The sequence below is a fragment of the Musca autumnalis genome, unplaced genomic scaffold, assembly GCF_047663935.1.
Source record: "Musca autumnalis isolate F117 unplaced genomic scaffold, ASM4766393v1 scaffold_5, whole genome shotgun sequence".
NCBI classification, from domain to species: Eukaryota; Metazoa; Arthropoda; class Insecta; order Diptera; family Muscidae; genus Musca; species Musca autumnalis.
This window is the reverse complement of record NW_027412088.1, coordinates 94,202,100-94,214,107: the sequence shown is the minus strand read 5'-3', so window position 1 is coordinate 94,214,107 and position 12,008 is coordinate 94,202,100. Positions and strand designations below refer to the sequence as shown.

Here is a 12,008-nt window from a genome sequence, read left to right as displayed (position 1 = left end):
TATGCGGTTTACAAGGTTTCTTTGTTCGCACCCCAAGTGCTGCCTGCTAGGGACTTAGGTTTAGGTTTTAGGACGAGCGACTGCAATTAATGCAGCCGCTCCACTCGGAGACCAAAGGTCCATTGTGTTCATGGGTCTATGCTAGATAGGTCTGAGGCAGAAGATATCTCATAGTTGCCGAAGAGTCTGTGTCTAGTGTTGTTTAACATTGGGCAATGACATAGTAGGTGCTCAATGTTTTCTGTCTCCTCCTCATCCTCGCATAGCCTGCAGTAATCGACAGTACTGTCCCACAGACAAGTTCTGGATCTTACGTAGCAGTGTCCCGTCATGACCCCTACAGCAATTCTGATCTCAGTCTTGTTAAGGAGTCGTATGGAAGAAGTTCTACGACTCGATATGTTCCTACATCTCAACTTGTCGCAGAGAGTTGTGGCATGCGCGAACGACATGAATATATTGTCGAATCTTGGGGTAGTTAGTGGTCGGAATTCTGTTGCCATTGACCAGGACATTCAATTCAGTGCTCATCTCCCGCAGTCCAGATGGTGCAAAGAGTGGCCATAGAATTAGTGGGGTATATTTTTACGTTGAAAAATCGATAAAATCGGAGTTCAACCTTTCACAAACAACATTAGGGAAGGTACCACGGAAAGGCAGAGGTTAAAGAGTTCCGGAGATATCACCCCAACTTGTGGAACTCCCTGTTTTAATCTACGAGGCGTCGACTTCTTATCGTCTTATTATCATAAGTCATACTACTGGCCTCCACATATTTAATGATTTACAACAACAAGAAACAGCGTGAAGAGCATGAATGTATCAAAGTATTTCGGCAAGTCAAGCGCCTCCAGAAAGTATTTCTTTCTATAAAAAATATCTAGAGATTCTTCTGTACTTCTCTCTATATAAATTAGGAGAAGATCTTCTATAGAAGAAGAACATTCTACAGGGGTTTCCTCCTAGTAGAATATGTCTTGAAGGTCTTAATTCTGTGGGAAACCTTTATATGGCCCTCTCTCTTTCCTCAGAAGATCTTTAGAAGATATTTTTCCCATAGATTACATCTCGAAGACCTTTTTCTATCTATCCATTTCGTGAAGGCCTACAGCTCCCTCGTTCTTACAGAAGGCTTCACGAAAGGTATTCCTTTGTAGAAATTCCTTACATGGCCTCCTTGAAGTCTTCTCTTTGCAGAAAACCTTTAGAAGGTCTTATTCCATAGACGACATTTAGAAGATCTTCTATCCATAGTAGAGCTTTTCTTTCTATAAATGACGTCTGGAAGGCTCTATTTATCTATTTATTTTGGAAATGCCTACTGTCCCTCTCTCCTCATTGTAAAAGACCTCTCAAAGGTCTTCTCTTTGTAAAGAAATAAATACAATTTTTAATAGAGGCCTCTTGAAATTCTTTATTCCATAAAAAATTCTAGAAGATTTTCTTTCCTGCGAAGACCCCTAGAAGTCTGTAGAAGACCTCTGAACAAAAATTCCCCGTGAGTTTTGTCTTTCCTCCGTTTCAACTTAAAGGAGAAAGTGAGGAAACTCACGAGGGATTTATGTTCAGATTAACTCCCGTTATTTTTCTTTAGAAGATCTTTAGGAGGTCTTCTTTCCATAGAAGATCTTTAGGAGGTCTTCTTTCCATAGAAGATCTTTAGGAGGTCTTCTTTCCATAGAAGATCTCTTGTAGGCATTCATTCCATAGAAGCGCTTTTGAAGGTTTTCTTTCAATAGACAGGCTTCTCTCCAGGGATTATTTTTATAACGACTCCAGAACTTATTTTTATATACGAATTTTAGTATAGAAACCCAATTGAAGATTTTCCATTTATATAGACAACTTTGAATATAGTGTGCTTCTACCTTTACAAGAGCTGCGAAAGTAGTAGTAGGCCTTCATTCCACAGAAGCGCTTCAGAAGGGGTTTTTTATAGACGACCTCTAGAAGACCTTTTTTCATAGAAGACCTCTAGAAGATATTCTTCCCATAGATGACCTCTAGAAAGTTTAGGTTAGGTTAGGTTCAGGATGCGCAACTGCCATGTTGGCAGCTAATCCACTCGGAGACCTTGAGGTCCATTGTGATCATCCAAACTATTGAATTATGTGTGTTGTAGAGGTGAAGGATGTTGTATTGATGTGTGATTTGGGCTATTTGATTGTAGATGATGGATATGGCTATGTGTGTTGATGTTGATTGGGTTGTAGATGGTGATGGTGTGTAACTGATGGCTATATGGTGATTTGTGAATTCAGGTGATGACTGTGCAAAGAGATATGTTATATATCTGTAGATGATGATGCGTGGCTATTTAGATGATGATAGTGTGTGTGAAGATATTGGTGGTGTGGAAGACAAGTGATGTGGTGCCTGTTGTGGATAGAGCTATGTGGTGCTGTGTGACTGACTGTTGGTGATGATATATGTCTGTTGATGTGATGTGCTGTGTGGGAGGAAGATGATTAGGTTGGAAAGGTTGGACAGGAAGGGAAGCGAAAGTTGGTATGACAAGAGAGAAGAGTAAGAATAATTAGAATACTTAGTGACTGTATTGGAGAAGTCAGGTTATTTAAAGAGGGAAGATGGTTTAGTAGCTAACTACGAAAGGTTTTCTTTTCAGTGTTTATTTTTATAGCGACTCCGGAACTTCTTTTTATACACGACTTTAAGTATAGAAACCCAAGAAACCCTCTCGTCTATATAGAAAACTTTGAAGATAGTCTTCTTCTATCATTAGAAGAGTTGCGAAAAGAAGAAGACCTCTACTAGGCCTTCATTCTGTATAAGCGCATTAGAAAGTTTTCTTCTATAGACATCTAGAGGGCCTTCTTTCCTATAGATGACTTCTAGAAGGTATTCATTTCGGGGTTTCTTTTTATAGCGAATCCAGAGCTTCTTTTTATACAGGACTTTTAATATAGAAACCCAATTGAGGACCTTCGTCTATATTGAAAACTTTGGAGGCAGTATTTCTTTATCTTTAGAAGGACTTCCTATAAAAGACCCACCTAAAAGAACTTAACAATATCTTATTTACATTACACCTTTCAAATTACCCTAACTTATTTTCTTATTCTCCTTTGTTTCCGCAGCCAATATGAATTCTCTAAAGAAACGAACAGCTCCAGCACCCCCACCCGGAACAACGTCATCAAATTTCTATGGTACATTACCACATCCGCCTAGGCATTCAACAAATTTCGATACAAATGATATACGAACGCACAATCATAAAAATCAATCAATGGATCCAGCATCATATGGTACGCTTCCGCTTTTACGTTCCGTTGACAGTAGTCCACGTATTATGGGCGGCGGTGGAGGTCATAATAGTTCATCATCACATGGTAGTAGTTTTTATGAACGAATAGATAAACTTGTTGTCTCTCAGGATCCCAATGGTGGTCCCACCACAACAGGTGGGCATCATATAATGCCAGCGATGACAACATTCGGTCACAAACGTTCACCCAGTGGAGAATCATTAAATCGTAATTTGCATTTGGCCGGTGCCAAGTTAGTATTGCCACCAGCTGGGGAAATACCCACATTGAAACATGTGGATAAATCGGCATTGTCAAGACCAAAAATACCACCACCAGGACCACCAGCAGGTAATACCCCCAAACCCAATTCTAATCTATAAAAGCAAATTAAAAATAAAAACTCTTTTCAGAACGTGAAATCTCTAATGGTCAATCAAATGAAAGCATTAGTTCCATAGACGAAGGACCCATTGCGCCACCCCGTAAGGTAAGTTTAATAAGAAAAAAATACTATTTCGACTTTCTCTTCTTGTTTAAAATTGCAGTTTCCGGGATTATTAAAAGTTTAAATTATCTGCTTCTACTTGTTATAAAGAAATATAGATATCCCTGTGCTATGTTCTTATTTTCGTTTATATTGTTATTTGTTTTTTTTTTTTTTTCAAAACAATTTATTTCAAAATACTATTTTTCAGCGCAAACATAATAAATTATTGAAATTGTCTCAACCCAGTGAAGAAACGGTAAAATTAGAACTCTTCTGTTTGTTGTCCGTTGCGTTTTGTTTGATTCTAATTTTCATACTAGAATTTGTTGTTGTTGTTGTGTTTTTGACCTGTGTTATTTGTTTGGGCCCACCCTAATATACTATTTATAGCAATACTAATTGGTTAAACACATAAGCTCGCTTTGGCATTTCCTATTTGATTTTTACTAAGTTATATTGTTACTGTTGTTGCCTATTATATGTAGCTACAAGATAATTTGTTCTTTTTTGTTTAATCTTTTTGAGATTGTTGTTAAATTTTTTTGAAATGTGTTTTTGCAGTTTTTTTATTAACCACATCATCATTACTAATAAAACTTATGTTGTCAAATTACTTTTACTGAGTCCGAGAGTGAACTTAGAGCTGGGATTCTGTGCACACCTATGTAATCTTTTGGCTGATAGCATTTGAATAATGGCATACTAGGTGTTTACATTGGCTCGAATTCGTCATGTTGAAAGGTCACAACTTGAGCTACTTTCGATAATTTTTTGTTGAAAAATATTGTATAGTTTTTATACAAGTGGTCGCCTATGAAACACTGTGTGTTGTCCACTCTAGCTCGAAAACGAATGGGCAGATCATATTATATTTTTGTATGCTTATTAAGTACATAATCTGGTCTTTAAACGTGGGAACCTTAAAAATCTAAACGGGGGATTTCGAGAAAAACGCGTTTCTACGCAACATACAAAAGAAAATGGTTTTATTATCCCTTCCATTACCGACAGGCTAGAAATTTTTACCGCATATTCTATGCTACTACTTATATTATTATTCAATAATAGTCGATTTGGCGAAAGTGACAAGTGGGGTTAATCCCTTAAAGTAACCTTTATCACTCTTATCCGACTTAGCCATCATCGAATTGAAATGGTTTTTTATAGATACCACTTCTAAATTTCTGAAGGTAACCCACTCGCAGACCTTTCGGTCCATTGTGATGTTCATTGATAATGAAATAAGAGGATCTGAAAGGAAAAAAAACAAGACATGATGAAGTGGGAGATTGTGAAAAAAAAAACATAAAATAAATTACGATATTAAGTATGCACGATAACCCAAAAATGTTGCTTACAGTTATCGTATAGACCTATTGTAGTGGCTTTAGCGAAAAAAATTTAAGAAAATTTACGCATCAAACTTATGACTTTAGACTCCAATTACTAGGATGATGTACGGAGCACACTCATGAGTAGACAGCGGAATTTTATGCAACTCCTATTTTTGGTCCGATTCATGTCAAACTTTGGGACTGGGCATATTTTTGGCTTCTGATTAAATTGCAATCGAAACATATGACATATACATATTTTCTTATGCAACAATTATTTCAATAATAGGTACAAAAATGTACAATTTTTCTGTTTAAAATTCTTTTCAGACAAGTTAATTAAATAGAGAAATGTATAAATAACCACATCCCCAACCTTCAAAATACCGAAAATCGGGGGGTATCGTTCTATGGGGGCTATATGAGTGCCTGAACCTAAACCGACAAATTTTAGGTGGAAAGTTGTTTATCCCCAAGGAAAACTTAATACCAAATTTCAGCCATTTCGGAGGGATATTGAGGCCACAACCTTTAAAATACTAGAAATCCGGGGGTACCTTTCTATGGGGGCTATATGAAGACCTGAACCTGTACCGAGAAATTTCAAGTGGAATGTTTTATACTCCCAAGGAAGACTTAATACCAAATTTCAGCAATCTCGGAGGGATATTGAGACCACAACCTTCAAAATACCAGAAATCCGGGGGTACCGTTCTATGGGACTATATAAAGACGTTAACCTATACCGAGAAAATTCAGGTGGAAAGTTTTATACACCCATCGTAGACTAAATACCAAATTTCAGTCATTTCGGTGGGATATTGAAGCTACAACTTCCAAAATACCGAAAATCGGGAGTTACTGTTCTATGGAGGCTATATGAAGACGTGGACCCATGCTGCCAAATTTCAGGTGTAAAGTTTCATACCCCTAACGAAGACTTAATTCCACATTTCAGCCATTTGAGTGGGATTTTTAGACCAAAAATCCTTGTATATATTTTTACATATGGTTTTGCATATGCTCATTTTATGCAAATATGTAAAAATATGTCAAAATATGCACGATATATAAAATATGCAGTATATGCAAAAATTTCTGGGCCTAATTCGTTTTATTTTGTAATAATCAGATTTTCTCTACGACCATCCTAACCATATATATGCCTTTGCATAGGATTCCGCTGTCTACTCATGAGATACACATCATAGATTTTACATACGTGAAATAACGAGTTCTACAATCCTCTAATCAGTTTTGAATATTATCTTGTTACGAGCCCGGTTATATATATATAAAAAACCAATAAAAAATCCGAAATTCAGGTTTCAAAATGTCAGCATTAATTTTAGGTGGATGCACTGGATATATCGAAAAATCATACACTAGTATCGTGATGCCCACGATTTTTTCTTTGGGCATAGGTCTATGAAATGTAAGGTTAAGCCAGAAGTCGGAATGGAACATAAAAAAACCTGTTGGCTTCAACTCATTTTTCAACATTGATGCCAGCACAGCTTCCACGTAAATTATTTTTAATGGTCCTAAAACACTTAATTTTAAAGAAATTCACTCATATTCTATGGAATATGTCAAGGATGAAACTTGGATTAATCGATTGTACAACTTTTTTGTTTTTTACCATATATTCCCACAACATCCACCAAGGGACAGACATAGATCAGGTTTGAATATGGAATAAATAACTATATAATTGTTCCACAAACATCCCATACGGGACAAGGGAGACTTCTCTCCCTTAAATAACTACGCTGACCAATATTTTTGGATGAAAATAGAGTACATATACATATTCATGAATAGTTACATGCCAAAAAGAAGACGGTAAAATCACTTAAACAAAAAATCAACTGATTTTAATATTTCTATTATTAAAAACTTCCCTTTAAAACTTTTAATACACTGTGCAACACTGAAAATTCAAACATATTAAGCATATTAAGACTACAAAACCCCTATTTGGGGTTTTGCGTTGTGGCTAAAACGACCCTTTTTTCATTGTTCGAGGCTTCATCTCTAAAACTAATAAGAATTTTGCCTTGTGGTCTTCAGCAATATTATACCTCTAAAGTAGTAGAACTTAAGTGTCGAACAGATTAACTAGAAACTGCATCTAGCGGGTGAAAATCGATAAAATATATGTCTACATAATTTCTGGAACTCTGGCCAGCAGCAGCTAAACTATTGGGAGTCGAACCAAGTAACCTTTCGCAAAAATTTTCCAAATATTGTGCTCGACATTTCTTTCGCACATTCTGAAACTCTAAAATACTTATTTCATGTTGTTTATTCGGTGTTTTATATTATACATTCTACAAAATGTGTTTCAAACAATGTTTAGACTGCCTATATATTTAATATTTGGGATTTCAATGCATTCTTTATATATTTATCAAATTGACTTTGAAAAATATGCTAGAAACAGCTTGATTGAGGCATTTTACAAGAATGACCTGTAAAGACCTGTAAATAACATTCCAACGGCTATTTTTCCAAAGATAAGTCAAAGAATAATGCATTGGTTTGGAGATATGGTGCTAAATATACAAATTAATGGAGTTTTCAGATATATAATCATCAAATGTTGCATAGTGATATCAACAAAAAAATGAGTGATTTCATTTAAACCAAGTCAATGCTTTGTTTAATTTCTGCCTAGGTCTCTCTGATTTCATTGGATTTCGTATGTATTCACATTAGGCCGGGGCGATTTGTATGGAAGGAAAATCTCTTATTGGGCCCTTCGCGATGTTGATTCCACCATTTGTCTACGGTGAAAATCGAGCCTCCCGATTTTGACTTGAAGTTTTTTATCCACAAGGCTAAAACTGCCTCCGCTCCTTTTCCAATGCTTTTGTGTTGTACTAGGGAGTTCTTAATTATTGTCTTGGCTACAATTTTTTTCTAATTGCTGGATCTAAAATCTCAATGGTTTGGCTGTTTATGCCAAAATACCCAAAAAACGTGGATAAAAAAACATCAAAATCGGGAGGCTCGATTTTTACTGTAGACATATGATCTAGTGGACTTTTTTGTTCAGTACAATCCCACGAATCAGAAACGCGAAGGGCCCAATAAGGTGTTCAAATCACCCCACCCTAACTCACATGTATTTGTAAAACAAATCAAAAATAGAGGACATAGAGTACGTCCAATGAAGACACTACTTATAGAAAAATTTTCCATGGTTGAGATAGTCTGGAAATGTCGCCAAGATTACGCTGAGGGGTATTTTTGCCACAGTTGAAAATTTGATGTTGCCTTGCCAGATTTTTCGAAAGTAATTAGAGTTCAGTAATCTTCACTGTCCTACTTCCAAAACGTACTCAGTGTTTTTTATACAAACGATGTGGAACGACGTAGTGTGGTAGTTTTATTTAGTTCAATTGGCACAACTCTATTAGTAATACTTACCATCCACCAAAATGGAAGGCGACCCACGGTGTCACGACAGCGGCCAAAAATGCTTAAAATCAAGTACCTCGGAGTACAAATATATTGATGAGAGTCTATAGAAAACATTCCAATTAGGAGGTACCTCAAGTAGTTTCAAATCCGATAATTATTGGCAATGTTCATTTTTCTCCATATTTTCTTCAAATATTTGAATATTTAAAGTAACGGTCGTTAAAAACAGATTTTTTTTAAGTTGCTTTGGATGTAATATACGTGGCTTTACATTTGTTTGAAAACAAATAGTGATCATATGGTCTTTACAGTTACACAGGCCTGCCGTTCTTAGTTCATCAATTTTGTGAAGGAAATTTTGAAAATTAGAGGAGTGGGCAAATTGTATAAGTGTATATCGATATGATTTGCTGTTAATAGCCGATAGCTTTTATTGCTAGTGCTTTTGTAATTTGTCCTTATTATAATTATAATAAATATCTTTAAATAAATATTAACACATTATTTGCTGTTTGAGTTGTGAGTTGAGTTGTGAGTACTTCAAATGTATAAAGGCGCCAGCTGAAGAGATTTGCAGACGAACATGTTATTTATCTTTTTCAGTACCCGACCACCCCATTTTTTAACCAAGCGTTTTGTGGTGTCGACTAAAGCTCGAAAACGAATGGACCGATCATCATAAAATTTTGTGGGCTAAATAAGTACCTAATAATCTTGTTTTTAAACTAGGAAATTTTAAAAATATCAATTTAAAAAAAAAAAAAAGATTGTGAAGAGTTAAAGTCGACATTTCGATTTAAAAAATGGACCGTTTTTGATCATTAATCGGTAAAAAAGGTTTTTTTAAGGGAAATTCTCTTAGTTAAATACAAAATTTTGATGTATTCAATAATATGTGTGAAGATAAATTGGATTTCAAATTGGAAAATTTAATTTTAGCAAAGACACGAACCAACAACATTGTACTGTTAAGGGATTAACAGATATCTGTTAAGGACTTAACAGAGCACAGGCTACATTGAAATTGGAATTTAATGACAAAATTTAATTTAAGAATGAAACTATTAAATTCGGTATAATATGTGAAGAATATTTAACTGAATTAAGGGAAACTGTAAAATACCAACGACCAAAACTGCTAAAGGGTTATTACTTTGGGGAGAGGTTCGTCTACGGGCTATTTTTTTCTGGATAGGGCATCGAATGTCCATCTTGCATATGTCTTTTAAGAAATTCTAAATATATTGAGATTTTGGAAAAAAAATATTTTATATACCCCGAAAGCTGCTAAAGGGTAATTACTTTGGGGCCCCCACCAAACAATGGCGAGGGGTTCGTCGACGGAATATTTTTTTCTGGATAGGGCATCGAATGTCCACCTAGCCTATGTCTTTCAAGAAATTCTAAATATATTCAGATTTTGGAAAAAAATTATTTTATATACCCACTTCGAAAGCTGATAAAGTGTAATTACTTTGGGGCCCCTCAACAAACAATGGGTAGGGGTTCGTCGTCCAGAAAAAAAAATTCCGTCGACGAACCCCTCCCCAAAGTAATTACCCTTTAGCAGTTTTGGTCGTTGGTACTTTTGTTAGAAATTGACACTTACATATATAATTATTTAAACGTTTAAACAAACCTCACTAATATAATAAAATTGTATACTAAATATTTACAGTTTCCCTTAATTCTGTTAAATATTCTTCACATATTATACCGAATTTAATAGTTTCATTCTTAAATTACATTTTGTCATTAAATTCCAATTAAGCCTCAGCAGTGCTTTGTTAAGTCCTTAACAAAGATCTGTTAATCCCTTAATCGTGTCTTTGCTAAAATTTTCCATTTGAAATCCAATTTATCTTCACACACAAGACTGACCTTTCCAATTTGTTGCACTCAACAAGTACTTGTATCAAAATTCATCCACCTACTCCAGCCTTCTATTTTTAGCCACTGTTTATATGAAATCGCGACAGAAGCAGTGCTCCCTCTCCCTGCCAGAAGCAGTGCTCTCTCGAATCACCATTTAAAAATCCAATCTTGTCCTTTTGGTAGAGCTTCTGCTCCTAAAACAAAAATAGTTTAAAATCCACGATTCTTTTCCACTTTACGTACTTCTAAACATCTTTTGAAAATCAATATTTATTTACATTATTAATTCTCGTATACAGTCCTCTTTAGGTCCTCCGGGAAGACTTATCATCTCCTCTAAAATAAACAACACGGTAGCAAGTTTTTTTATCTTACAATGTTATAACAAATTCATATTTTTATAAATTAATAACCTTAAAGCGGGCGGAGCCTATATTGAACATTTTTTTTTTTGCAGGGATCCTCACAAGATTGACGAATTTCCTTGTGCAGCGTAGTACGGTTTCATACGATTAGGTTAGGAGATTGTTCTACAAATTGCAATCTAAGTTTTACAAAAGATATACACAATTTCCACGCCTTCTAAATGTTGGTGCCAAGCGCTAATTTTCTATTTGTTGTGTATTGACCATGAATGTCGTCGAGATTTATATAGCCAATAGTATTTAATGACAATTATCGGAAACGATCAAATTTTGTTTTTTTTTTCGTTCAATTTATGGCGCTATTAAACGAACGATGAAGGCATGTAACTACTATCATCCCCCCTAAACCCTCCGAAAAATACCACTATGAAATTCATTCAAAAAATAAAGTAAAAAACACAATGAATATGAAAAACAGAAACAATAACAACAACATTATTACAACAATTACATTGTTCCGATTATTATTTACAAGTTGTAATCTACCCTCATTCAAGTTACTCCGCCATAGAGAGTTGTGTATTACAAAAACAAACAAAACACAATAGAATTATTAATCATTATTTTACTTGCCCATCATCAATCAACTACTTTAATGTTTACTCTTTAATGTATGCGTTTTTAATGTACTGTATGTGCGTGCGTTGTTGTGTATGCATTTTTCCTTTACAATATCTTATCTGAAGAAGAAAAAAAAAACAAACTCTTTTTTCTCATGAATCGTCGTCGTCACCATCATAGAATGTCCAATTTACAACAAAATTATAATTGTATTGTTTTTCGTTTTTCTCCTTCTATTTTTCCATTTCATTTTTTCCAGCTAATGAATCAATCGACCAATTACACCGAATATGAGTCATGGAACACTGATATGGATTCTTCGGGAGGCGGTCTAGACCACTCAGCCGATTCAAATTTATCATCAAGTGATAACGATCGTATTAATTCGTCGCCAGATAATCTCCTTAAGGGCCCATGCAGTAGTGGTGGTGGTGGTTGTGGTGGACTTGGTGGTGGTAGTACAAGTGGTTCCGGTGTATGTGGCAGTGTATTGACACTAACAACCGGTGGAAATAAATATAATTATGTAAGTATTGCAAATTTATTTTTTTAAATATTTTATGGAGTTTCTTGCAAAAGCTCTCTAAGATGGCTTCCCTCCTTCATAAAGCAACCAAGGATTGTT

The 12,008-nt window shown here is 35.2% G+C and overlaps 1 protein-coding gene and 1 long non-coding RNA gene across 5 annotated transcripts in view; one reads left to right on the top strand and one right to left on the bottom strand.

Annotated features, from left to right (window-relative positions):
* Nucleotides 1-12,008, top strand: part of Asap (ArfGAP domain of ASAP) — a 98,065-nt gene that overhangs the window by 76,191 nt on the left and 9,866 nt on the right. For 3 of the 4 annotated variants that reach the window (XM_073956405.1, XM_073956404.1, XM_073956406.1), the window contains exons 13-16: nucleotides 3,099-3,620; nucleotides 3,683-3,759; nucleotides 3,968-4,015; nucleotides 11,643-11,909. In XM_073956405.1, coding sequence (XP_073812506.1) covers nucleotides 3,099-3,620; nucleotides 3,683-3,759; nucleotides 3,968-4,015; nucleotides 11,643-11,909 — 914 coding nt within the window. The remainder of the gene's footprint in view (nucleotides 1-3,098; nucleotides 3,621-3,682; nucleotides 3,760-3,967; nucleotides 4,016-11,642; nucleotides 11,910-12,008) is intronic. The other variant, XM_073956407.1, reaches the window with a different exon arrangement.
* On the bottom strand, nucleotides 10,075-11,083 carry LOC141387163 (uncharacterized). The gene is made up of 3 exons (XR_012408493.1): nucleotides 10,811-11,083; nucleotides 10,676-10,733; nucleotides 10,075-10,591 (listed from the first exon to the last, which is right to left on the bottom strand). It is a non-coding gene; the product is annotated as an uncharacterized lncRNA (long non-coding RNA).